At 48.6% G+C, this 26,649-nt stretch overlaps 1 protein-coding gene across 1 annotated transcript; it reads right to left on the reverse strand.

Moving 5' to 3' along the window:
• Window positions 1–15,950: 15,950 nt before the first annotated feature.
• Window positions 15,951–16,884, reverse strand: LOC148218555 (olfactory receptor 14A16-like). Its single transcript, XM_088157832.1, has one exon. The coding sequence runs from the start codon at window positions 16,882–16,884 to the stop codon at window positions 15,952–15,954; it is 933 nt and encodes a 310-aa protein (XP_088013958.1). The 3' UTR covers window position 15,951.
• Window positions 16,885–26,649: the final 9,765 nt, after the last annotated feature.

The following is a 26,649-nucleotide window of genomic DNA, read 5'->3' on the forward strand; positions in this document are numbered from 1 at the left end:
TACCAAAGTATCAAGGCTAACAATCCCACTTATATACTGCAGGCTACAGAAGTTTCTAGAAAACTCCTCCTAGTTTCTGTTCCTAAAAATCTATGTCACTGTTGTTTGATGCATGCTTTACTAATGGTTAGGGGTCTCTCTTCCTTTTGAGGGTCTTATTTCTGATGAAGGCTCCACATCTTCATCAGTGTCTGCTGTGTAACCTTGCAGGTAGCACAAACGCCCTAAGCTTAGGTTATATCACTAAGCATAAGTTCCCACAATAAAATTAAGTTCCATACCTGGAATCATCCCATTTTGGCCCATTTCAAGGTCGAAACTTTTATTTCTAGATGCTGCTTATCAGACCTACATACTTCTACTATTCCCTTCCAACATCCTTCTTCAACTCCCAACATTTGGAAGATGTCCTTTGCCCTGTCTCACCCATCTCCCCCCTCACTCTGTAACAATTGTCTTCTATTGATCTAAATAAAATTTTGCTAATATAGTTACAATTTAATTAGCACAAATCACATTTATCACAATTCCCCCATTTCTCTTTTTGATCATATTGATTCGTGCTCTAAAAAGTTGTTGCTTGGTATTCTCTATGTTCCTTCATACTAGCCTCCAATTTTTCTCATATTTCTCATGCTGCATTCAGCTTTTCACACTCTTCAAATTTTATTAACATTTCTCGTGCCAGGGTATTCTCTTTGCATTCATCAACATTTTCTCGATCTCTCTCCCTTGAGTGTGAGTGGATTGTGGTTTCAGTACCATCAAGAAATTCAGTTTCCTTTTTGCTGTTGATTCTGGATCCATGGGCATGGCTCTAAGTTTCATTCCTGGAATTGCTGAGTGGATTACTCTAATTAGACAGGGTATCATGCAAGGCAGAAACAATAGTCCTAAACCAGAACATAATAGCATGAATTTTTTCCACCACACACCCCCAAAGAGTTTATCCCACCAATCATCTTTCAGGATAGAATTCTGTTTTTGAACTGGTACATGTGCCACTCTTTTAATTTCATCAGCAAGTTTTGTGATGGCCTCCCCGTGATCATCTATTTGCACACAGCACTCAGATTCATTAAACCTCCCACAAACTCCTCCTTCTTCTGCCAGCAGATAATCTAGGGCAATTCTCTTTTGATGTACAAATGCTCACATTTGTGAATGCTGTTTGGCCAACAACTTTAAATCGTCTGCTCTATGGTTTGAGACGACTTCCACTACTGCCTGGAGCCTTATCAACCAATTTAACAGGTAAATTGGAGTTCTGTATCCCCAAGACCCATCCTGAGCCCAAGCAGGAGGTTCATAATGTGCTATAATTCTTTCTGCGGGCCATTCTTCATCTTTCCATTTTTGGTTTCCTCCTGCCATTGGAAAGTCGAGGTTTGGTTCTCTTTTCTTTCTTTCTAAGGTTTCATAAAGTGGTGTTCCTAGTATATTGCCCTTAGACCTTGGTCTGACAAAGAAGGAGGGTCGTATAATTTCTAAGGTACAAGTTCCTTCCCACTTTCGGGGTAGTTCACTGTATGCTCATTGCCCACAGATCCAATATATTCCATCAGGAGCTTTCCATCTGTTTTCTGTGTTTTCTGGTTGTTCCCAATAAGATTTCAAGTCTTTTATGGATTGGGAGGGATTAGCTCCAGGACTGTTATGCCAGCACAAATCAGTTTGGTTATTCCACTCACAATTCATTTCTTTCGTTATTCCCCAATATCCAGTAGGACTCTTGGGTTGCCAGGTCTTTGTGTTATTGTCTGAATTTACTACTAAAGTAGATAGGCAAGGAGTATATCCCACCACTTCAGTGTATTTTCTCCCTTTCCGAGTTACACAAACTGTTCCAATGACTTGATGACTCAGAACCCAACCCTCAGGCTGCTTTAATGTCTTAGAATTTTGCGTATGATTCCATTTTAAAAATTGTTCTGGAGCTAAACCCTCACCTCTCCATGGCCATCTTTCAGCCATTCTAAGTCCTCCACAAACAAAACATTTAGATAATCCCAATTCTGTGGCAATTTCTTGCATCAGATCTACAAACAGATTTTTATTTGAAGCTGGCAAATCCCAGTTGCTATAGTGCTGTTTTAATTGCTTATGCAGCTCATCAAGCTCCTTTAAGTCTTTCCCTCTGATCGTTTTCTTATCCTTCATTGTTTCTTTTTGTTTTCCAATTAATTTTTTTTCCTTTGGCTCTTTTCTATTCTTATCTTTTTCAAACACAAAAAATTTTCATATCTAGGACAAAGTTGATCATTGTTAGGATAAGAAGCTCGCCCACTGAATCCCAAATTCCTTCTTACCCAATACAATTTTGTACTTTTCACAAAAATTTCTAAGAAGCTGCTACGATCATAACAGGCAGCAGTAACATGTGGCTGTGCCTCAAAAACTGATTCCATCTTATCCTTGACCCACAGGGATCAGGAATAATTTGTTTCTTTACTGCTGGCTCTTGGGTTGCTTGTCTTGTAATTTGTTCCTGCATGGTCTGTTCTTTTTTGCTCCATGCTGTCTTATGGTTTGAACCAGTTGCCAGGGGTATTATTGTAAGCACCATGAAAAGAATCCTCAGGAATTTTAACTTTCTACCTGTCTCAAGGCCCCTTGGGTTGCAACCAAGGGCCGAGATGTCAATCTTCTTGGTAGCAAAGTTCTTATCCTGGGATTTGTTTCTTTTTGTTACCCTTGGCCTCACAAAGTTTGTATGAGCCATTTCAACTTTTTCTGTCCCAGAGATGGCACAAAGTACTTGTAGTTCTACAGCACTGCATTATCTCTCTCCCTAGATTGCTAAAGCTCCAGAGATATGCCAACTATAACAAAATTTATTTTCACACTGCTTCAGTTAAATAGTTCTTCCTACTGGTCTTCTAAACCTTCTCTTCCACCAATAGATATACTCACAATGCCAATTTGCTGGTGAGACATATTTACTACGTAGCACATAGACTTCCTCTCCACAGCAATTGTTGGTTATAATACACTGGTCTATAATATTATGGATTGTTTGTTCTTTAGCCTGTACAAAAGTTAATATGGCGAGGAGTAGTTGGTCTTGGTTTTCTGTTAGTTGCATTGCTGCATAAAAGATCCCATTTTCATGTCCCAATGGTTTTCCATAGAAGTCACTAAAAATTTTTCCTGTTGTTATCTGATCATGTATACAGCCTAAAAAACTGAAACAGAGCAATTGTCTCTCTTTTTTTTTTTGCCCTAGTTACTCTCCACCACGAATTAAAACAATAAGTGCAAACAATACAAATGCAAGGGCGGCATTCTAAGCCATGATTATTACATTCCCAATGTGTTAATTGTTGTTGGGCCACCTCAATAATAGGTGTTACCAATCTCTTTTTCTGGAGTTGCAGCTCCTCAAATAAATCAGTTAATGCTGGCAGTCAGAAGCTCCTGAGAAGCTTTTCAATCCACCTGGGCTTTTCCCACTGATCAAGGAGGTGTCTGATTCTTTCCCATGGGCGCTGTTCAGCCTCCAAACTCAATGAGGTTGCAGTTGGCAGCCAATGCAGGATGTCTAAATGACAACCATGTACTTCTCAAAACAACTTCAATTGATATTTCATGCAGTAACAGCATACAATATCTTTTCCCATATATATCTTGCTTCTCCCCTTTGGTCCCAAGATACAATGATTTTATGCCAATTTCTTATCACTGAAGCCTTTTGGTGTTAAGTTCTCCTTTCCACCTAATCATGAAGTTATTAAAATTTCTATATATATTTTTTTTAATCTGGGTGGGAATTTAACCAATTTTAAAATTCCCCTTTTTTTTAAAATTTGATTTTTAGGTCTCCTGGTGCTGAAATAATTTTCCAATCTTTATTTTGTATTTGGTTCTTTTACTCGTGAAGCATGAGTCCAGCCTTTTTCTGCCGTTTGGACTGCTGCTTCTGTGGTTAAAAGAACCAGAAATGGTCCCTCTCATCGAGGTTCTAAACTTCCTCCTCTCCAGCATTTTATCAACACATACTGTCCTGGTCGGATAGAGTGTATTGGAAAATCGAGAGGAGTGGTTTGAGCTAAAATGCCTTTCTGTCTTAATTCCCTCAAATTGTTTGTGATGGTTTTAAGATACCCCTGAATGGTTTTGTCCCTGACTAGAGAGGGATCTTTTGTCATGCCTTGGAGGTAAGGCAATCCATATAACATCTGATATGGTGAGATCCCAGTTTCAGAGTGAGGCTTAGTTCTTATATTTAACAGGGCTAAGGGAAGGCAGCTAGTCCGTGGTAATTTAGTTTCTATCATTAGTTTAGTTAGTTGTTTTTTAATAGTTTGGTTCATCCTTTCAACTCGTCCCAAGCTTTTGGGATGCCATGGGGTATGATAATCCCAGGTAATTCCTAGTGATTGGCCAAACTTGTTAATTATTTTCAAGGTAAAATGAGTGCCCGGATCTGAATCAATATCTTGCACTAATCCAAATCTTGGAATAATATGCTCCAATAAAATTTTAGCTACTGTTCGAGCTGTGGCTCAAACGGCAGGGAATGCTTCTACCCACTGAGTCAACTGATGTACTATAACCAGCAGATATTTCCACCTGCCTACTTTAGGTAATTCAGTAAAGTCAACTTGGATCTTTTCGAATGGCCGATAGGCTGTCTGAGGGCCTCCAGAGGGAGGACTCCTCAACACTTTTCTGTTCACTTTCTGACATGTGAGACATCCTTGTGTGATTTGTTTTCCAATTTCAAATATTCCTATACACCCATAAAATTTTAAAAAGTGGTCACAAAGTGCTCTTGTGCCCCAGTGAGTTCTTCAATGTAAGTTGTCCAGGATCTGTTGGGCTATAGGTTTTGGGACTACTTTTCTACCATCAGGTAGAATCCATTCTTCTTCCTTCAGGGTTGGCCCTAGCTTCTTTATAGCTTCTACTCTGTTAAAGAAAAGTATGGTGTTATCAGTCTGTGTTTCTGTCTCTTTAAAAGTCATAATTACACTGTTGTTTTCCCTTAGGGCAGCTCTTTTTGCTTCATCATCAGCCAAATTGATTCCTCTTGTTTTAATATCTCTCCCCTCTGGTGTCCTTTTACGTGTACAACTGCTATCTTTTTTGGACCTTTTAAAGCCTCAAGTATTTCACTAACTAATCTTTGGTGCATTAATCCTTTTCCTTGGGCGTTTATAAACCCCCTTTCTTTCCAGATTTTTCCAAAGGTATGCACAATCCCATAAGCATACTTCGAGTCTGTGAATATAGTTCCCTCTTGATCTTTTAATAGCAACAATGCACGGAGTAATGCATAAAGTTCACAGGCTTGTGCTGACCAGGATGAGCTAAGGGGACCAGATTCTTTTACTTCTAATTTTTCTCAACTAATTATGCATACCCCGATTTTCTTTTCCTCTTTACCACTTGAGATGATACATCAATAAATAATTTTTCCTCAGTTCACAGTTCCTGTTCCCTTAAATCTGGACATATTTTTGTTTGTAACTCTATGACTTCTATGCAATCATGTGTTAATTTTTCCCCTGGGTCCCCATACAGAAACTGGGCTGGGCTTTGTACATTTGTCACTCTTAATTCTAATTCTGGAGAGGTTATCAGGAGAGCTTCATACTTTAATATTCGACTGTCTGTTAAAAATTTTTTAGGGTGTGTATACTTCCAGTGGTGCCCCAAAAGTTATTTTTCGAGCCTTTTTTACTAACAATGCCGTTGCTACAAGAGCTTGTAAACATGTTGGCCAGCCCTTGGAACTGGATCAAGTAACTTGGAATAATATCCCACTGGCTTTCTGCTTCCTGCCCAATCCTGAGTCAATACTCCATAAGCTGTTTGATAGGTTGTCTTAACAAATAATTGAAATGGCCTGTCTAAATCAGGAAGGCTTAAGACAGGAGCTTGCAGCAGAGCCTCCTTAACTTGCTCAAAATTTTCCTGATTCTTTTCAGTCCATTTTAAGTGATTTGTAGTCAATTTTTCATATAAGAATTTTACTTTCCCACTAAATCCCTCTATCCACTGCCTACAATAACCCAGAAGACCTCAAAACTGTCTTATTTCTCTGTTAGACTTCAGGGGTCCCATATTCAATATTCCTGAAACCCTTTCAGGGTCTAGTTTTTTCCTTCCCTTACTGATCCAGTGACCTAAATAACGTACTTCTGACTCCATGAATTGTAACTTTGACCTGGATATTTTTAACCCATTTTCTCCCAGAAAATTTAAAAGCTGTATAGTCCCTTTCCTAGTGTCTTCTTCACTTTCTCCTGCTAATAACAAATCATCTACAGTTAAGTGACAACTTAATCCCTCTAGGTAACTGAAAGGACTTCAAGAGATCTTCTAATGCTCCCCAAAAAGGTTTGGTGACTCAGTGAAACCTTTGGGTATTACCGTCCACCTAAGCTGTTCTCTTCTGCCTGTGTCTGGGTCCTCCCACTCAAAGGCAAAATAGTCCCGGCTACTCTCATCCAGAGGGCAAGTCCAAAAAGCATCTTTTAAATCCACTGCACTATACCAAGTATAATGAGGGGCCAATTGGCTTAGTAAATTACATGGATTGGCCACCACTGGAAAACGAGTAATGGTGCTTTGATTGACTGCCCTGAGATCCTGAACTGGTCGGTAACTGCCATCAGGCTTCTTTACCGGCACAATGGGGCTGTTATGTGCTGACATGCAAGGAATACAGAGCCCAGCCAGAAATCCCCCCTGAGCCAGCAGCTCTGCAGTGGTAGCCACCAGGCTGGCTTGCCCAGGGAGGCTTCTGGCCATGGCCTGCAGGGAGCTGCTGCTGCCAAGGTGCCTTTGGTGCCTCAGGCTCTGCCTGGCACAGGTCCCACCACGGCTCTCTGCTCTTGTGCCCGAGCCCTTCCCTGTGCTGGGGCTGGCCTGGGGCTTTTCCTGCAGCGGGACCTGGGCTGGCCATGGCACAGGAAAGGCAATTCCTGCTGGAGCAGGAGGCTCTGCCTGGAATGGGCTCAAACAACTCCAGCAAGGCCCTGTTTGCAAAGCTCCAGGGGGAAATGAAGAGGGAGAGTCACGCTGCTTTTGGGGTGAATAATGCTGAAACCAGCCTGACTCCTCCATCCCAAAGTTCAATATCCTGAGAGGGAACTGGAGCTGTGGCAGAGCTGGTAAAATCCCCAGAGAAAGGAACAGCCAAGTGACACCACTGAGAACTTGTGCAGAGCTGCTGAGCTGGCACAGCCTGGGCACATCTGACTGACAGGGCAGCACTTCAGACTGGAAAAGCCCCATCCCAAATTTTAGTGGCAGCATCTCCTGACATTTCCCTTCTTGGGTGGGTGCAGAGATTCCTCGCTGGAGTGTAGACACCCCTCAGGGTCACTGCTTGAGGCTGAGCTAAAGGACCCTGAGCCCAGGGTCGTTGGTCTGGGGGAGTGACACCCATCTCTACTTAGTTCTGCTTTGATACAATTGCTACAAGTGCTGCAATTTCTAGAGCACTACATTAAAATAGATGTTACAGCTCCTGTACTGTGGAGTAAATAAAAATTATTTAGATCTTTATGTCTAATCATGATCATAATCAATCATATTTCTATGTATATAAATACTTCTGGTTTTCCATTCTTAATGTTGAGGGACAAAGTTGTACAAAGGTTCAATTCCACCTGTATAATCCTTTACACATAAATCCTTGACAAAGTCTGGGGCTGGGATTGGATCCAGGCACTCCCAGGCTGCTCTCACAGAAGGAGTTTAGAAAGCCTGGGGGTCCTGGTTTGGGGGAGCTTGGGGGTGTAATTGGGGTGTTGGGGGTCCTTTCTGCACCCAACAGGAGCTTCTCTAATGAACTTTGTGTGAATCCCACTGTGCCCATGACAGGAGCCCCTGTGAGTGTCTGTGACATCCCGGCTCTTTGGCAGCCTGGGGACTCCTGGGGTGTCACCCTGGAACCCCTGGGAGTGTCTGTGCCCTCACTGTTCTTTAGGAGCACAGGGATGTCCCCACTGCACTCCTGCCACTGCCTGTGACAAATTGGCTCCTTGGCGGGGCAGAGACACCTCTGTTGTCACTGTGGAGCCCTGTGACTGTCACCTCATGAGCCTTAGGAAGATTAAGGAGCCCTGGGATGTCCCCATGGAGCCCCTGTGACTGAGTGTGACCAAACAGATCTTCAGGAGCCCAGAGACCCCTCAGATGTCCCCATGGAGCCCCTGTGCCTGCACGTGAGCTCACAGCTCTTGAGCAGCCTGGAAACCCCTGGAATCTGTTCATTCCTGCTCTGCTGAGGATGGATCCTCAGCAACTTGGAGGTTCTCTAATGACTTTTAGTTCTCCAGAGACTCGTTCAGCTCTTCAGTTCAGGAATTCAGTGACAAAGGCTCCTTAATATTTCAAAACACCCTAACAAAGCAAGCCCCTGGGAATAATTTCATTTTAAGTCTTTAATTCTTCTGTGGTTAATAATACAGATTTCAGAAATGTATTCAAAGAGAATATACCATGTTTTGTTTAATTCAGGGACTTTTTTTGTCACATTTAGTTTTGTTTTCCTTTTTATAGATTAATATCAGTAATCTCCAGTTGATATTGATCCTGAAAACCTCCTAATGCAGACTGAATAGAGATGAAAATCAAGACCCTTTATGGCTGACAATCAATCAGACTTTGTCCCTACCCTCACCCCATCAATTCCCTCATCCTACCCCTGGCACTCAGAGCAGTCTTGTGCAAATCTGAGCTTCCTCCCCTCCAGGCTGTGCCTGCAGCTTTCAGCTCCTTGGCTCCAACTCCCACCTGCTTTCCTTGGAGAAGGAGCTGCCTGAGACACAGAGGGATGTTCATTTATTGCCAGCAAACCAAAAGCACGCACAGCTCCATAAAAAACAGAATTCCAGCCCAAGGAGTGCTGGGCAATGGAGCCACATCCAGGGGTGTCCCCAGGGCTCAGGATTGGGGCCAGGGCAGTGAAATCTCTTTCTTGCTGATCTGGACGAGGCCATGGAGGGCACCCTCAGTCAGTGTCCAGGTGAGGCCAAGCTGTGTGGGAGTGTGGCTGTGCTGCAGGGCAGGAAGCTCTGCAGAGGGATCTGGACAGGCTGGAGCCATGGGCCCAGGACAATTGGATGAGGTTCACCAAGGCCAAGGGCTGGCTCCTGCCCTGGGCTCACAACCACCCCAAATCCCTGCCTGTGCCCTGCCCCTGATCCCCACAGCCTGTCCTGTTTCCTTCATCCCTGCATTGCCAGGGACTTTCTGGGACAAGGCAGCTCTGCTGTGGGGATGGAGGGAGGTGCAAGTGCCAGCACTGCAGTGGGAACCACAACTCATCAGGTTTGTGTCCATTGAGGGGTCAGCAACTTATGAGACTCAGAGGCACAGGAAGGTTTCTCTTCTCTGTCAACAAACAAAAGTTGAACAGGATACAATTTAAAAACCATCACAGCTCTTCCCTCAGCTCTGTGCGATGTCCCAGCAGTGTCTGATGAGTCTATCACCCACAAGGGATTTGTGTACAAAATCAATTTTAGACAAAGATGTTTCTGTGACAGATATAAACGCTGGACAAGTGTTGTATCAGGATATTCTTCTTGAAGTGGGGGTTAAACTTTTCCAACAATGCCCTGTTTTCAAAGCTGTCACTGGTAGATGGAGGAGTCAAGCTAATTTTGATGTTGAGGAAATGCTGAAATCAACCTGACTCATTTTAACTCCTCCTGTCCTGGCTGATCTCGTTTCTTACTCCTTTCCACCCATTGACTTTTGTCCCCCCCAGCCCCCCCAGTGCAGAGCCTGGCTCTGTGTTCTCCATCAGCTCCTGGCTGGCACTGCCAGGCTGGCATGAGGAGCCCCTCAGCCTTCCCTGCTCCAGGCTGGACAAGCCCAGCTCCCTCAGCCTCTCCTCACAGCCAAAGGGCTCCAACCCCACCTTGGAGGCCCTTCCCTCACCCTGCTCAAGCTGCCAGACATCTTTCCTGCCCTGTGCAACCCAAACCAGGCCCCAGTGACCTGGATAATCCACGGCCTTGATGTCCTGGTCACACAGCCCTGGCCCCTTGTCCCCGTGTCAGGCTCTGGGGTTGATTTGTGGAACATCCTTGGGGGAGGCTGTGGCTCCAGGTGGACCAGGGGGATCCCGGGGGACAGGGGACCCTGCTGGGCATGAACAGCATTGGACTTGTCTGGGGAAACTGTGAGGGGGGGCTGGGGCAGAGTGACCAACCCAGTGACCCCACACAGCCCTGCTGGGATGTCACACAGCCCCTCCTGTGATGTCACAGCCTGCCCTGTGATGTCAGACCTCTGTCCTGTGATGTCACAGTCAGCTCTATGATGTCACAAGGACAGCCTGTGATGCTCAATGGCCTCACATAGCCCACTCTGTGATGTCACAGCCCACTCTGTGACCTCATGTTACCAGATGATAAACTGCCCATCCCAGGGGAGCTGACACAATGCTTGTTCTCCAAAACCACTGGCCTCTGGAACCTGCACAATGCCCGTTGTGTAAGAAGGGGAACTGAAAGTTCCCCAGCCTCAGTGTCCTGCCAGCTCAGCCAAGCTGAACTGGAACATTGGGATCCACGACCACCAGGGACCACCAGAGAGACCCCCAGGACAGAAGAACCCATGGGTAAAGGGGAGGGGAAATATGTTCATGATTTTGGGGAAATGATTATCATATGTGTGTTTAGTCCAGAATAATCAATGAATAAGTTTGTAAAGTACAGAATATAAACAGAAATTTCCTGTACTCAGCATGCACGGCTTTGGGAGGAGGTGTCCCCTGTGTATCCAGCCAAATAAAGAATGGTGCTTTTTAATGCTATATTGGTGTTTGGGAGTTTTTTATTTTACTGAATTTTTGGTAACACTCCATCTGGCCAAGAAAGCTCTGTCTCCAGCTGTTCACAAACAGAGAAGGGTTGGTGGGAGATGTGGAGGTCAGAGGCCGTTTGGGGTACAGTGACCATGAAATTATTGAGTTTTTAAATATTCTGTGAAAGAAGGAGGGGCATCAACAAAATTTCTACACTGCCCTTACAGAGAGCAGAATTCAGCCTATTCAAGATACAGATTTGGGGATAACTGACATTTTTAAGGGAAACAGTCCTTAAAAACAAAGCATTCCAAGAAGAATGGAGACACTTGAAGAAAGAAATCATGAATGAGAAGGAGGAGCATGTCCCAGTGTGCCAGAAGAGAGCTAGTGAGGAAAATGACTGGCCTGGCTGGGTATGGAACTTTTTCTAGGCACTCAGGGAGAAAAGAGGCTGCATCACCTTTGGACAGAGGTGCAGGCAACTCAGGAAGTGTTTAACGATGTTGTTAGGTCATGCAGAATGAAAATGAGAGAAGTGAAAACTCAATTAGGACTTAACCTGGCCACTTCTGTGAAAAATAATAGAAAATATCTCTATAAATAAGTTATTAGCAAACCGTCGGACAAGGAGAATCGCAGCTCTTAATTGGATGCTGTGGGGAATAGAGAAACTGAAGATGAGAAAAAGGCTGAGACACTTAACCCATTCATTGCCACAGTTTCCAAATATTAGACAGGATGTCCTGAGGACAAGTGTTCTCCTGAGCTGGCAGATGGGGACAGGGAGCAGAACAGACCCCTGTAATCCAGGAGGAAGCAGCTGGGGACCTGCTGAGCCACTCAGATGCTCACAGGTGTCTCTGGCACCAGATGGGATCCATCCGAGGGGGATGAGGAAGGTGCTGGATGAGCTCCCCAAGCTGCTCTCCATCATTTCTCATCAGTGCTGGCTCAGCAGGGAGGTGCCAGAGGACTGGAGGTGCCAATGTGAGCCCATGCCCAAGAAGGGCTGGAAGGAGGATGTGGGGAACTGCAGGCCTGTCAGCCTGACCTGGGTGCCTGGTGAGGTGATGGAACAGATCACCTTGAGTGCCATCACAGGGCACCTACAGGATGGCTGAGGGATCAGAGCCAGCCAGCGTGGATTTCAATATCTGCATTGATGATCTGGATGAGGCCAGTGAGTGCAGCATCAGCAAATGTGCAGATGGCACCAAGCTGGGTGTGAGTGTGGATGTGCTGGAGGGTTGGAGGGCTCTGCAGAGGGACCTGGACAGGCTGGATCCAGGGCCCAAATCCAACAAGGTGAGGTTTAACAAGATCAAGTGCCAGATCCTGCACTTTGGCCACAACAACCCCTGCAGTGCTCCAGGCTGGGGACAGAGTGACTGGACAGCAGCGAGGCAGAAAGGGACCTGGGGGCACTGATGGACAGCAGGCTGGACATGAGCCAGCAGTGTGCCCAGGTGGCCAAGAAGGCCAATGGCACCTGGCCTGGATCAGGAATGCTGTGGCCAGCAGGAGCAGGGCAGCGATTCTTCCCCTGTGCTCAGCACTGCTTGGGCAGCACCTCGAGTGCTTTGTCCAGTTCTGGGCTCCCAATTTAGGAAGGACATGGAGGGGCTGGAGCGTGTCCAGAGAAGGGCAACAAGGCTGGTGAGGGGTGTGGAACACAAGTCCTGTGAGGAGTGGCTGAGAGAGCTGAGGATGTTTATCCTGCAGGGTGCTCAGGGGAGACCTCATCACTCTCTACAGCTCCCTGACAGGAGGGGGCACCCAGGCTGGGATCAGGCTCTTCTCCCAGGGAACAGCAACAGGACAAGAGGACACAGCCTTAAAGCTGCACCAAGGAATGTTTAGGCTGGACATTAGGAAATATTCTTCATAAAACGGGTGATTGGGTATTAGAATGAGCTGCCAAGGGACGTGAGTGTGTCATTGTCCCTGGAAGTGTTTAAGGAAAGAATGCAGATGGCACTGAGTGCCATGGTCTGAGTGAAAAGGTGGTGTTGGGTCACAGGTTGGACTTGATGCTCTCAAAGCTCTTTTCCAGCCTGGGTGATTCTGTGATGATTGTGACACTGCAGGGCCCTGGGCAGAAAGGGGCCAGTGTGACACTGCGGAGCCTCGTGGGACTGAGAGGACCAGAGTGACACTGTGTATGACATGGCACCACAGAGCCAAGGGGCCACTGTGACACTGTGGGGCTACATGGAAGCAAGGAATCCATTGTGACAGTCTGGGTCCTGGTGGAACCACAGAGGCCACTGTGAGACAGCAGGGCCTTGTGGAACCAAGGGACCATTGTGCCACTGCAGAACCAAGGAGAGCCTTGTGAGAGCCTGGGGTCCAATGGAATCAAGAGGCCAATTTTCCATTGCAAGGACTCTTGGAACTAAGGGAACAATTGTGACACTGTGGTGCCCCATGGAACCAAGGGTCCCTGGTGACACTGCAGGATCTTGTGTAACCAGGGCTCCATTGTGACCCTGTAGCACCAAGGAATTCATGGTGGCACTCAGAGCCCTCATGGAACCAAGAGGTCACTGTGACACTGCAGGGCCTTGTGGAACCATGCAGAGCATTGTGACAGAGCAGGACCTCGTGTAATGATGGGGCCATTGTGACACTGCAGGCCCCATGGAACCAAGGGGCCAGTGCTGCTCCTCAGGGACTCCTGGAATGAAGGAAACATATTTGGCACTGTGGTGCCCCTTGGGACCAAGAGACCATTGTGACACTGTGGAAGAAGGAGAGCATTGCTGCATTGAGAGACCTCATGGAACCAAGGATCCACTGTGACACTACAGGGGCTTGGGGGATCAAGATGCCATTGTGAAACTCTGAGGCCCAAGGATCAAAGGGACTTTGTGACACCAAGGGCTCCCATGGAACCAGAAGGATACTGTGACACTGGGAGGCCTCATGGAATCATGGAGACCATTGTGACACTCTAGGGCCTCATGGAACGGTGGTGACACCAAGTAGGCTGGGAGTGTTGATCTGCTGGAGGGTAGAAGGGATCTGCACAGGGACCTGGACAGGCTGGATCCAAAGCCCAAATCCAACAAGGTGAGGTTTTACAAGATAAAATGTTGAGACCTGCACTTTGGCCACAAGAACCCCTACAGGGCTACAGGCTGGGGACAGAGTGGCTGGACTGGGGCCAGGCAGAAAGGGACCTGGGGGCACTGATGGACAGCAGACTGGACATGAGCCAGCAGTGTGCCCAGGTGGCCAATGGCACCTGGCTTGGATCAGGAATGGTGTAGCCAGCAGAAGCAGGGCAGTGATTCTTCATCTGTACTCAGCACTGCTGACGCTGGACCTTGAGTCCTGTGTCCAGTTCCTGGCCTCCCCAGTTTAGGAAGGACATGGAGGGGGTGGAGTGTGTCCAGAGAAGGGCAAAAATCCTGGTGAGGGGTCTAGAAGACAAGTGCTCTGAGGAGTGGTTTAGGGAGCTGGGGTTGTTGATCCTGGAGAAGAAAGGGCTCAGGATAGACAAGGTGGTGTCAGGGACAGGATAGACGTGATGATCTCCAGGGTCTTATCCAACCTTGCTGATTCTGTGATTCTCTGAAACCACACCTGGAGCAGTTGCAGGATGAGTCCTGGGCCTCCTCTTCACAAGGTCCAGCAGCCCAGGTCCCTCAGCTTCTCCACACAGCCCCAAAGCCCATCCTGTCAGTCCTGAAGAGCCTCTCAAGCCCCTCCTCATTGCCCACAACAGGGAGCCCCACACCCAGACACAGCAGCCCAGATGTGCCCCCCTGGCCTGTGGTGCCTCTGGCAAGGGAGCAGCACGAGGCACTGCAGGACCCTGCAGACAATTCCTGCAGCACTTGGAAGATGATCCTGCTCCCCAAGGGATGTTCCCATGGTGCCTACTCAGGAATTGAAATGGGGAGTGAGGCCAGAGAGGAAGGGGTAAACAGGGATGGGCTGTTTGCAAGGGAGGGGACAGGGCTGGGCAATAGGAAGAAATTTGGATGAAGAAAGAGTAAAGAAAGCAAAGGTGAAGCCAAGGAAATGATCAGGGCAGTTTGGGGGTGGCTGCCAGGCAGCCCTGGCTCTGAGCAACAACATCTGCAGTGGGACAGGAAACTCACAGCTCAGGGGAACAAACTTTCTGGCTAACTTCAGAGGCCACAACAAAGCTGAGTGGTTTCCCTGCCATCCCCCAGCCCTTGCTGTCCCCAGGGGCTGATGGCATTTGTGCTCACTCAGCTCCATGTCCCCACAGCAGCACCATGGGGGTGCTGACCCTGCTGTGTGCAATGCAAACAGGGGCTCCTGAGCCAGTGCTGCCGTGTGTGTGCCTGCAAGGATGCGGCTCCTGTGTGAGCTGGGGGAGAGGCCAGGGCTGCAGAGGGGGGATGTTGTTGGCAGGTGCATGAGGACGCTCTGGGACGCTGCCCTGGGGTGTCCAGCGCAGTGGGGATGGATCAGCCCCTGCTCTGCTGCTCCTTGCCAGGGTGTCCCCCTTGCAGGGACCTTGCAGAACACCAGCCATGCTGTTTGCCCCCAGCCTGCCCACAGCCAGCCTGGGGCTGCTCATGGGGCTTTTTCTCTGCTCAGCATCGGGATGGCCAAGTGTTGTGGAGAGAGCCTGGCCAAGGAGCCTGGAGCCCCCAGGCCCTGCCCTGAGGCGTCAGCGCTGCCCCAGCAGTGCCCATGGCCTGTCCCTGCTGCAGCCCTGGCACTGCCACCCCCAGGGCTGTGCCCGGCCGCGAGAGCACTCAGGCCCTGCAGCAACACGAGGGCCAGGAGGGCAGTGGGGCAGAGGCACGGGAGCAGCACTGGCAACACCAAGTGCTGCTGCTGCTGGGCACAGCTGCTGTGCCAGCACTGATCTGCCCCAGCTCTGCACACAGACATTGCTACTGCAGCTCCAGAGAAGGGAACAAATGGGACATCTCTGGAGAAAACTTTGCAGGTAGATCCTTTAGTTCGTTTAAAACCACGAATAATGCAGCCCCTAATTGACACAGTCTCTGTTCGCAATAGTGGTGGAAGAAAACAAAATGAGAAATGGCACAGGCAATGGCATTTCTTTCCAGACAATAGTAAAAGACTAAAAGAAAGGAAAGAAAAGAACAGACTAACAACCAAACTAACAAGAAGGATCAAAGTTGACTTTTATTACAAGTGAATTGCAGAAATTGGCCCGCAGTTTAATGTTTCTTAAACCATCCAGTCATCAATGTCCACACTTCAGCCCTGAGTTCCTGGTTCCTCAGGCTGTAGATCAGAGGGTTCAGGGCTGGAGGTACCACTGAGTATAGAACTGATAGCGCCAGATCCAGGGATGGGGAAGAGATGGAGGGGGGCTTCAAGTAGGCAAAAAACCCAGTGGTAACAAACAGGGAGACCACAGTCAGGTGAGGGAGGCAGGTGGAAAAGGCTTTGTGCCATCCCTGCTCAGAGGGGATCCTTAGCACAGCCCTCAAGATGTGCACATAGGAACAAACAATGAACACTAAACAACCAGAACCTAAACAAACACTAACAGCAAGGAGCCCAAGTTCCCGGATGTAGGAGTGTGAGCAGGAGAGTTTGAGGATCTGGGGAATTTCACAGAAGAACTGGCTTAGGGCATTGCCATGACACAGGGGCAGGGAAAATGTATTGGCTGTGTGCAGCAGAGCATTGAGAAAGCCACTGGCCCAGGCAGCTGCTGCCATGTGGGCACAAGCTCTGCTGCCCAGGAGGGTCCCGTAGTGCAGGGGTTTGCAGATGGACACGTAGCGGTCGTAGCACATGATGGTCAGGAGGGCAAGCTCTGATCCAAGGAAGAACACAAAGAAAAAGAGGTGAGCAGCACAGCCTATATAGGTAATGTTGCTGGTGTTGCAGAGGGAATTGTGCATAGCTTTGGGGACAGTGGTGCAGATGGAGCCCAGGTCAGTGAGGGCCAGGTTGAGCAGGAAGAAGAACATGGGGGTGTGCAGGTGGTGGCCGCAGGCTACGGCGCTGATGATGAGGCCGTTGGCCAGGAGGGCAGCCAGGGAGATGGCCAGGAAGAGGCAGAAGTGCAGGAGCTGCAGCTGCCGCGTGTCTGCCAATGGCAGCAGGAGGAAGTGGCTGATGGAGCTGCTGTTGGACATTTCCTGTGTCTTGGTGTAGGGATCTGTAAGAAAAGTAATGATGGAATAGTTCAGTTTGGAGAGGATTTAAAAGATCCCAGCCCAGCTTGGTTGCACTTTCCCCCCACTGCCTGCCCAGGACTCTGCTGCCTGGAGCTGTCCCTGCCAGCAGCTGCTTCCCTCTGCCGAGGGCTGGGCCCTGCCAGTGCTGCCAGAGCCCAGTCCAGCCCTGGGGGCTCAGCTCTGCCCTGCACACCCCTCCCAGCACAGGGCACTGCCCAGGGCCAGCTCTGCTTCTGCAGGCTCTGATGGCAATGTCATAGCTATCCTGAGGAGGCTGGAAAAGTGTCACTGATGCTGCTTGTGAGGGACCCTGGGCTAATTTCTGTCAGTGCCTGCTTTATTAAAATCCAAGAAAAAAATATTCTATTTTTTCCAAACTGAATTTAGAGATTAATATCTATATACAATTTCCCATCTACGCAATGCAGAGCAGTAAATTATAAAATCAGGATTTTCCTTTTTATGCAGGCCCTGCCTCACTGTGCTCCCTGTGTAATCTACATATAAACATTCTGGAGTTCAGTGTTATGCTGGGAGCAGTTCTGAACAATGCAGCATACTCACCACACAAGGAGAACACTTCCAAGCCTTACCAGCTGTCTCCTTCCACCCAGACCTTGTCCCCCAGTGCTGGGAGCAGCTCCCAGGGCTGGCTGAGAGCTGTCCCTGGCAGGCAGCAGAGTCCCTGCCCCAGCACAGCACCCTGGGCTGCAGGACCCTGCTCTGCACCACAGCCCTGGGCACCCCTGGCTGCTCTACACAAGAGATCATCAGAGAATGTACTCACACAGTCTGCAGGCATTGGGATGTTGCAGCTTGAGGAGATCACTGCAGGAGCTGCAGCTGCATTGTCCTGCAGCCAGAGGCTTCCTGTGTCAAGGGCTGGGAGTGATTCTGCCCCAGTCACTTCTGAGCATCTTCCCAGCCCTGACTGATTGAAGCTCTCTGTGCCTCTGTGCTGTGCCCGGGGTGGCTGCAGGCAGTGCCCCAGCCCTGCTGAGCTATGCACAGGAGCTACTCATGAAGAGAAATGTGTTTTTGAAGCTCTTCTTGCTTGTCAGGATCACATTCTGAGGCAGGAGCCCAGCCTGGCTCATCAGCACAGACACAGCACAAGGACTTTAATGACCCTCTCAGGGATTGGGGCTGAGTCTCTGAGCATCAGTCCCTGAGTGGGAGCTGAAGAAACCTCTCAAGAACTCCAAGTCACAATCAAACTCCAAAGTTTCCTAAAGTTTTAATGGGTCCCACTGAGGGACACAACTGAGAAAGTGTCCCCAGGTTCCAGTCAGAGCAGGAAATTGGAGGCAGAGATGACAGGTGGAGACAAAGAGAAGCCAAGTCTTGGTGCCCTGGGGCACAGCAGGGTCTGTGCCACCAAGGGCTGCGAGGAGACACCTTGTCCTGAGCCACTGGGGCCTCCTGGCACAGCCCCAGCAAGGCTGGCCACTGGCACCCCTTGTCCTGCCCTCAGCATCCCCCCACATCCCAGTGGCCTCAGGGATGTGCTGGGACGAGTCCCTGGGGAGCCTTGGTCAGGAATGGCCCTGGGGGCTCCTTCATGCTCCCAGGGACTGCAGGTTTTTCAGAGCACTTTGGGTTTTGCTTTTGCCTTGGAGTCTCTGAGAGCTTTGTGTAATCATGGCCTCCAATTATCTGCTTTAATTAGTCCCTTGAGATCCTTTGTCAGTAACAACACTAAGAGGGGCTGATTAATGCTTCAAGATACTTCAGTTTTTTTAAGGTACTTGGAGGTTCCCTTTTTGCACCAACTCTTCTAGTAGTTTATGCAATCATGGCTCCAATTATCTTCTTTAATTAGTCCCTTGAGAGCTTTGTATTGACACTCAGTGGGTCTCATTAATACATTGAGATACTCAAGGTTTCAAAGGTAGTTTGGATTTTCCTTTCCTCTCTGACTCTCTGAGAGGGTTTTGGGCGATCCTGGCATCCAGTTCTTTCCTCCAAGGAGTCCATGAGGAGCCTGTGGTGGGGATGGACTTCAGTGAGACCCATTAATGCTTTGAGCCACTTCGGGTTTTTCTTCTGCCTTGGAGTCCTGGAAAGGTTTGTGCAATCTCCTCTCAGGCTCTGAGGTTCAAGGGCTCAGCACCAAATGCACCACGGGGCTAACTGGGATCAAGCAAGTCCTGACAAACCATGGCTCTGCCTTGATTTCCCTCTGGTGAAGTTCATTCATTAGGAAGATTTTCAAATCCAGTTATGGAAACATATTTCCCAGAGATTCTAAGAAATACACATTCCTACTTTGAAGAGTGTATTTCATTGCTATTCTCCTTAGAGCAGAGGTGATTCCAGCATTCTGTGATTGATATTGATGCAGGGTCTCTCCTAACGTCTGGCCTGCTCACAGAAGCTGTGCCTTGAGGTCTGACCCAGTGTGGACAACCTTGCTCCACATTCCCCAACTCCATTCTGTCTGTCCTCAGTCACCTGGGACCTGCTTTGCTTGGAGAACTGGCTGCACACAGGCCAAAAGGAGTGCTCCCCCCCCCCTTTTTTTTTCTGTTTTGAAGCAATCTACAACTCCTTAATGTCCCCATTGCAAACAGACACCTTCTATTAGTGTGTGCTAAAGCCAAGGTGCCACCAAGCAGCTTCCCCTTCCCCAAGGCAGAACCCTGCAAGGAATGTTTGAGTCCTTTGGACTCCTTGGTTCCCTGAGGCCTTGCAGTGTCACAAAGGCCCCTTGGTTCTGCACTGTCACAATGGAGATTTGGGTCCATGGTGTCCCACAGTGTCACAATGCTCTTTTTGGTTCCATGAGGCCATGTTCTATCACAATGGACTTTTGGCTCCTCGAGGTTCCATACTCTCAACAATGGTCTCTGTAGTTCCAGAGTGTCACAATGGACTCTTGGTTCCAGGTGGCCCCACAGTGTCACCCTGGTCTCCTTGGTTCCACAAGGCCGTGCAGTGTCACAATGGCTCACAGGTTCCATGAGGCCCCACAATGTCATAGTGGACCCTTGGCCCCATGAGTTTCCCCAGTGTCAAAATGGTTCCTTGGCTTCACGTGGCCCAGGTGTCTCACAATGGACTCTTGGTTCCGTGGGGCCCCACAGTGTCACAGGGGTCTCCTTTTTCCTGTGGCACCCAGCAGCAAACCTCACTGGCAGGGCCAAATGCCTGGGAAGAAGGAGAAGGGGACATTTGGAGTGATGGTTTTTGTCTTCCCAGGGCACAGTGACGTGGGCTGGGGCCCTGCTGTCCTGGAGATGGCTGAACACCGGCCTGCCCATGGAAGGGCTGAGAGACAACAACCTCTGTGCATGGAACTGCAACAGCAGAGAGCTCAGGCTGAAGGCTGGGTTTAACAGACTGTCACCAGCACAGGAACCATCAATGTGAGAGGAAAGATGTGTGTTCATGTCTTTCCAAATCATTTGGTGGGTGAAGGGATGGGTGTTAAGGTGTTTGAAATGGGTTGTAACATTTCTACTGACTTTGGGCAGCAGGTTTTTTACCGGGCCCAGCCAGCTTGGCTCCTGACACAGACAAGGGTTTTCACTGGTTTGTACTGGTTTTTACCTATTTTCCTTGTTTGTAGTTGTCCATACTGGTGTTTTCTGGTCCATACTGGTTTGTACAGGTTAATACTGGTTTGCATTACACGGTTGGTTATTGATTTTTAATGGTTTTTACCACTTACACTGGTCCATACTCTTCCATACTGGTCTGGACTGGTTTATACAGGTTTCAGGGTGCCATCAGAGCTGTTGTTTGTGGCGCAGTTCCTGGGGGTGAACCCCAAATCCTACAGGGTGTGGCACCACCAGGGCTGGGTACTCAGCCACGCTGCAACGCCCCCTGCTGGCCAGGAGGACCTGGCGCTGTGCGAGCACCTCCTGGTGGCAGACCCCTGCAACTGTGAGTGGGTTGTACTGGTTTGTGTTGGTTTGTAGTGGTTTGTACTGGGATGGGGTGCTGGGGGGTTACTGGTCTGTACTGGGTTATACTGGGATAGGGTGCTGGGGGTTACTGGTTTATACGGGATTATACTCAGATGAGATGCTGGGGTATTACTGATTTGTACTGGATTCTACTGGGAAAGGGAACACGGGTGTGTGAGTGCCCCCTGCTGGCTTGGAGGACCTGGTGGCTGACTGCGAGTTAAACTGGTTTATATTGGGATGGGATGCTGGGGGTCACGGGGTTATACTGGGATGTTCTCCTGGCAGTGACTGGATTGTAGTGGTTTATATTGGGTTATATGGGGATATTCTGGATTTTACTGGGTTAAACTGGGGTTTACTGGGTTATACTGGGAGGGAGCTTGGGGATGCTTGGCACTCCACTGGGAGCAACTTCTGAAGATGCTGGCCTTGCTGATTTATACTGGGATGGGGCTTGGGACCTACTGGGAGTGACTTCAGGTTGTGCTGGCCTTACTGGTTTCTACAGGGAGCTGCTGCAATGGGCTCAGGGGCTCAGGGGTGGCTCCCAGTGCTTACTGGTTTGTACTGGTGCCATCCCAGTATAAACCTGGGAGCCCCAAGACCACTCTGGGAATGAGTTTGGGTGCATGAGGCCTTACTGGTTTATACTGGGAGCTGCTGCCACAGGCCTCAGGACCTCGGGAGTGGCTCACAGTGCTTACTGGTTTATACTGGTGCCTTCCCAGTCCACACCTGGGAACACTGGTAGGCACTTGCAGCCAGGCAGGACCTCAAGGCCGAGCTGGCCTTCACCAGGGCCTTGCTGAGCCACAGCTTCTCCAACTTCTCAGCCTTTCAACACTGCCTGTGGCTGCTGATGCCCACCAGGAACTACGGCAAGGGCACTGCCCCCTGGAAAGCTGAAGGAAGGTGAGGGATTCCCCAAAAAACTCCCACAATTTTGCAAGATCCCCAAAATTTTCCAGCCCCTCCCTCTCCTAAAGTGTAAGCTGCTGGGTTCTGTTGGGTTGAATGGGTAGACCTGGTGTTCCTAAATCCCTATTGTCTTCAATGAGTAGAACTCACTTCCCGGATACCTGGGTGCCTCCATCGAGATATTGGGATTTCCCCCAGTGTCCCCTAGAGATTTTGGGGTGCCTCCTTTGCCCACCCCAGAGCTGGAGCTGCTGCAGAATACCATCTTCACCAACCCCATGCACCAAAGCATCTGGCTGTACCTGTGCTGCATCCTCTCCTGAGGTAACTCAGGGCTCCCTCCCAGCCTTGAGGCCCTCAACTGGAGTTTTGGGGTATCCCCTGAATGTTGGAGTGTCCCTCAACAGCCCCTCGGCTGCCAAGGGTCATCTGTGTCCACTTCAACTGGGAGGACAGTGGCCATCATTTTCTCCTGGCCTGACGGGGTGAGTCAGGGCACTTGGGTGCCCCAAAAATCACCTGGGTACCCCCAGAAATCACCTGGATACACCTGGGTACCCCTTGCACACCTGGATCACCAAAAAACCCTGGGGCCCCCAAAGCTAATGTCTCAAACATCCTCATTGATTTGACTGGGTAGACCTGCTGTCCCTAAAATCGTACTGATTTCAGTGGGTTACCTCTGGAGTCCTGTTTATCTCCATTTATCTCTACAAATCCCTCCCATTTGTCCCACGTTTTCAGTGGTCTTAGTAACCCCAGTGTCCCCCCTCAGCCCTTCCCAGTGCTCCCAGTTTAAACAGGAACTCTTCCCAATCAAGCCCACTCAATGGGTAGACCTGGTGTCCCCAAAACCCCTAGTGACTTCACAGGGGTAGACCTGGTGTCCTTCAATCCCCTTTGACTTCAGTGGGCAGAGCTTATGTCTCAGCTCCAGCATGGACAGAAGGTGAAGGATCAGGGATTCGGGATTGGCCTCCAGAAATTCATCCAGGAAATACAGAGCATTGGCACTGCAATCCTGGAGTGGAAATTCCCAGAATTTAGCCCAAGATTTTCCCCAAATTTACCCAAATTTCCCCATTTTAGGACCCAATTTCACCAAAATCTCCATTGACTGCAATGGACAAACCTGCTGTCCTGAAATCCTTATTGACTTTAATGGGATAGACCTGGTGTCCATAAGTCCCTATTGATTTCATTAGTCATGTCTGATGTCAAAAAAATGTGTATTGGGAGATTGATATTACAAGAGATGAGGCAACTGAGAGATGTTGTAAAAGATGGTTTATGGCCTCATGGTGTCAGTCTCATAGAAGGGTGAGACATTAAAGGTGTTACATCCAACACCATAATATCAGAAGCCACCTCATTCTTAGTTACACTGCTTTATGTTCGTTTTTTAGCCAATCAAATACTTCTGTGAAGTTTGCCAGCATCCTTTTACACCAATCATTAATTGCTTTCCTTCTCATGGCTTTGCTGCAATGCATCATTTTTCAACCAATCCTATAACATTTCACAAACCTACATTGATATATCTTAAACTTCTAATTAACTTTCAAACAGGTTCTACTGCTAAGCTTTAAAATCTTTTACTATCTTAATTAACATACTGCTTTGCTTACAGAATGCATATTTCTGTTTGCTTAAAACATATTTCTACTTCAAGTACAAACTTATATTCTAGTTTTATATCAATTTTACTTTTAATGCTCTCATTGACCAAGAATTTTCCAAGGTCCTAGGTCAAACCTTGGATCCCTCCCAATATCTGAGACTGTATGAGCAAGGCCCTGAGAGCTCTCTGTGCCTGCATTTCCCACACCACCTGTCATCTCTGCCTCCAATTTCCTGCTCACACTGGAACCTGGGGACACTTTCTCAGTCGTGTCCCTCAGTGAGACCCATGAGCAGTATCAGACACTTTGGAGTTCGATATGACTGAATTCTTCAGAGGTTTCCTAGAAAACAACAGTTCTGCCTTGATTTCCCTCTGGTCTGGTCCAGTTCATTTGGAAGTTTTTCAACTCCAGTTATGGAGAAATATGACAAAGAGCTTCTTAGAAATATCCATTCCAATTTTCAAAGGTGTATTTTATTACTGTTGTCTTTAGAGCAGAGGTGATTGCAGCATTCTGTGACTGTTATTTGTGAGAAATGGATTTGTAAAGGATTCTCAAAGCCTGACTGAAAGCTCACACAGTCTTGTACAACTGGATGCAAACTCTGAGATAAGGTGTGCTGACTTAGAAAGGCCCTGGAATAGAGATGACATTGTAGAGAGAGATTGAACTAGAAACAAGTTTCAAACAATGGCCTTGCAAAAAGACCAGAAATTTTGGAGAATTAGAACTGTGAAAAATCCATTGTGGCAGGAACATGTGGAGTAAAAGACTTGGTGATTGGTGTTAGAAGTATAAGCACCATTGTGTGGCAAAAGCGAATACGCTGAAAACCATTTATAAAATATTGTAAGCAGGAAATAACTTGGCTTCTGATGGAATGGCATTGAGTTTTGCATCTATTATTTTTCGCCATTCAATGAGACTGATAATGGAATAAAATTTTTTTAAAATGGCCTCTCTGTTGCCCCATTTCTGTAGAGCTGGGATTTTCCTACAGTGCTTAGTCCCTGGACATCAGTCCCTGAGAGAAAGCTGAAGGAAAACTTCTCAAGAACTCAAAGTCATGTTCAAGCTCCAAAGTTTCTTTAACTTTAATGGGTTCCACTGAGGGATATGACTGAGGAAGTGTCCCCAGGTTCCAGTTAGAACAGAACACTGGAGGCACTGATGACAGGCGGGGACAAACAAGGGAAAGGTGTCTCTGATGCTGAGCACACCTGGATGTGTTTCAGGAATGCAAAGGGCCAAGGGCTGAGCCCCAGCCCCTGGCAAGGCAGTTCCTGTCCCTCCCTCATTGCTCAGGGCTCTTCCCGGGCCACTGGGCTCTGGCCATGTGCAATGCCAAGGGCAGCACCATGGGGCGGCCCCTGCCAGGCTGCTGAGCAGGGACAAGGAGGCAATGAGGCCCCAGCACAGCAAGGCTCACTTGTCCCCTGCTGGCCTCAGGCCCAGGGCCAGCCTGCATGGCCCAAGTGCTGCAGGAGTTGGCTGTGTCAGGGCCTTTCAGCTGCTGCCCATCCCTGTGGCCTCTGCAGCCCAGGCTGTCCTACGGTGTCCATGCCCTGCGCCTCTGTCCCTGCAGGCTGTCGTCATCCCCCGGCTGCCCCACCTCGCTGGCCCCTTCCTTTGCTGACAGCTCTGCCTCCTGCCTGCCTCTGCCTGCACACACAGAGCCTTGGGCTGCTCCAGACTCCTTCTGGGGGATGTCTGGCACCACACCTCTGCCCTAGGAAGGAAATTTCTTTCTCCTTTTTTCGTGTCTGGACCGCCCTGGCTTTCCAGCTGGCATTAATTCTTTCTTTCTCTGGCTGTTTTCCACTATGTCAGAAGGATCCACTGTCTCTGAAACCACTCTTTAAACACTGTCATGGCTCTCATCTCCTGTTCTCTCCACCCCAATGAGCACAGAGCTTCTTTGTCCCTATATGGTGGTCAGGTGCTCGTAGCCTCCAAACCCCACCTCGGGAGATCTTTGTGTCTTCTCTGAGGTCTTTGCAATTTAAGACCTTCTGCTCATAGTCTAAGCAAATTACCAGAGGACAGGGCAAGCCACACTTCTATGTCCTGGCTACTTTTTGTTTCGGAGCAATCTTTGGATATATGGAAACTGGGAGGCCAAATCCCAATTTTGGTCCTGGTCGCTGCACAAGAAGGCTGATTCTTTTCCATAGGAAGGAAAGAACAGAGCCCAAGTGTTTCAAAGGCAGAAGAGGAGAGAGGTGGTTTCTGGGAGGCCAAACCAGCCAGACCTGTTTGTCCTAGAAGCTTTTGTCATGGAGGAATCCTTGGATATATGGGATTTGGGGGAGGAATCTCAGTTTTGACCACAGACACCTTTAGAAAAAGGATGGTTCTTTCCGCCTACAAGGAGAGCACCGAGGCCCAGTGTTTGGAAAGCAGGTGAGAGGCAGCCCCCAAGAGGCCAAGGGCAGCCAGACCTGTCTGTCCTGGCAGCTTTCACTTGGGAGGAATCCTTGGAGGTACGGAGTTTTGGAAGTAGAATTCCAATTTTGGCCATGGGAACTTGGCTGAGATGGATGCATTTTTCCTACAGAAATTCAAAGCATGAAGTCCAAGTGTTTTGCAACAAGATGAGAAGTGGCCACCCATGGGCCAAGCCAGACCTGTCTCTCCTGGCACCTTTCATCTAGGGGCTATCCATGGACATCGGACACTTTGGAGGTGGAATCTCCATACTGGCCATGGGCATCTGGCCAGGAAGAAGGAAATTATTATTTTCTTTCCATTAGGAAAGCACAGAGCCTCAGTGTTTCAAAGGCAGATGAGAACTGGCCCTGAGTAAGCCAAGGCCAGCCAGACTTGTCAGTCATGGCAGCTTTTGTCTGGGAGCAATCCTTGGATATTGGGAATTCTGGAGGGAGATTCCCAATTTTGGCCATGGGCACCTGGTCAAGATGGATGGTTTTTTTCCATAAGAAAGAAAAGCACACGGTCCCAGTGTTTCAAAAGCAGATGAGAGGTGGCCCTTGGGTGGCCAAGCCAGGCAGATCAGTTAGTTAGTCCTGTTAGTCCTGGCAGATTTCATCTGGGAACAATCTTTGTATATTGGGAAATTTGGAGGAGGCATCCCAATTTTGGCCATGGACGGCTAGAGGAGAAGGACACTTCTCTCCCATAGGAAGGAAAGCCCAGAGCCCCAGTGCTTCAGGGGCAGGTGAGAGGCAGCCCTCGACATGCCAGGGTCAGCCAGACCTGCCAGAAATCACCAGGAGGCCCAGCCAGCCAGAACTCTTCCATGT

The sequence above is a fragment of the Sturnus vulgaris genome, unplaced genomic scaffold (assembly GCF_052056855.1).
Source record: "Sturnus vulgaris isolate bStuVul1 unplaced genomic scaffold, bStuVul1.hap1 Scaffold_180, whole genome shotgun sequence".
Lineage (NCBI taxonomy): Eukaryota > Metazoa > Chordata > Aves > Passeriformes > Sturnidae > Sturnus > Sturnus vulgaris.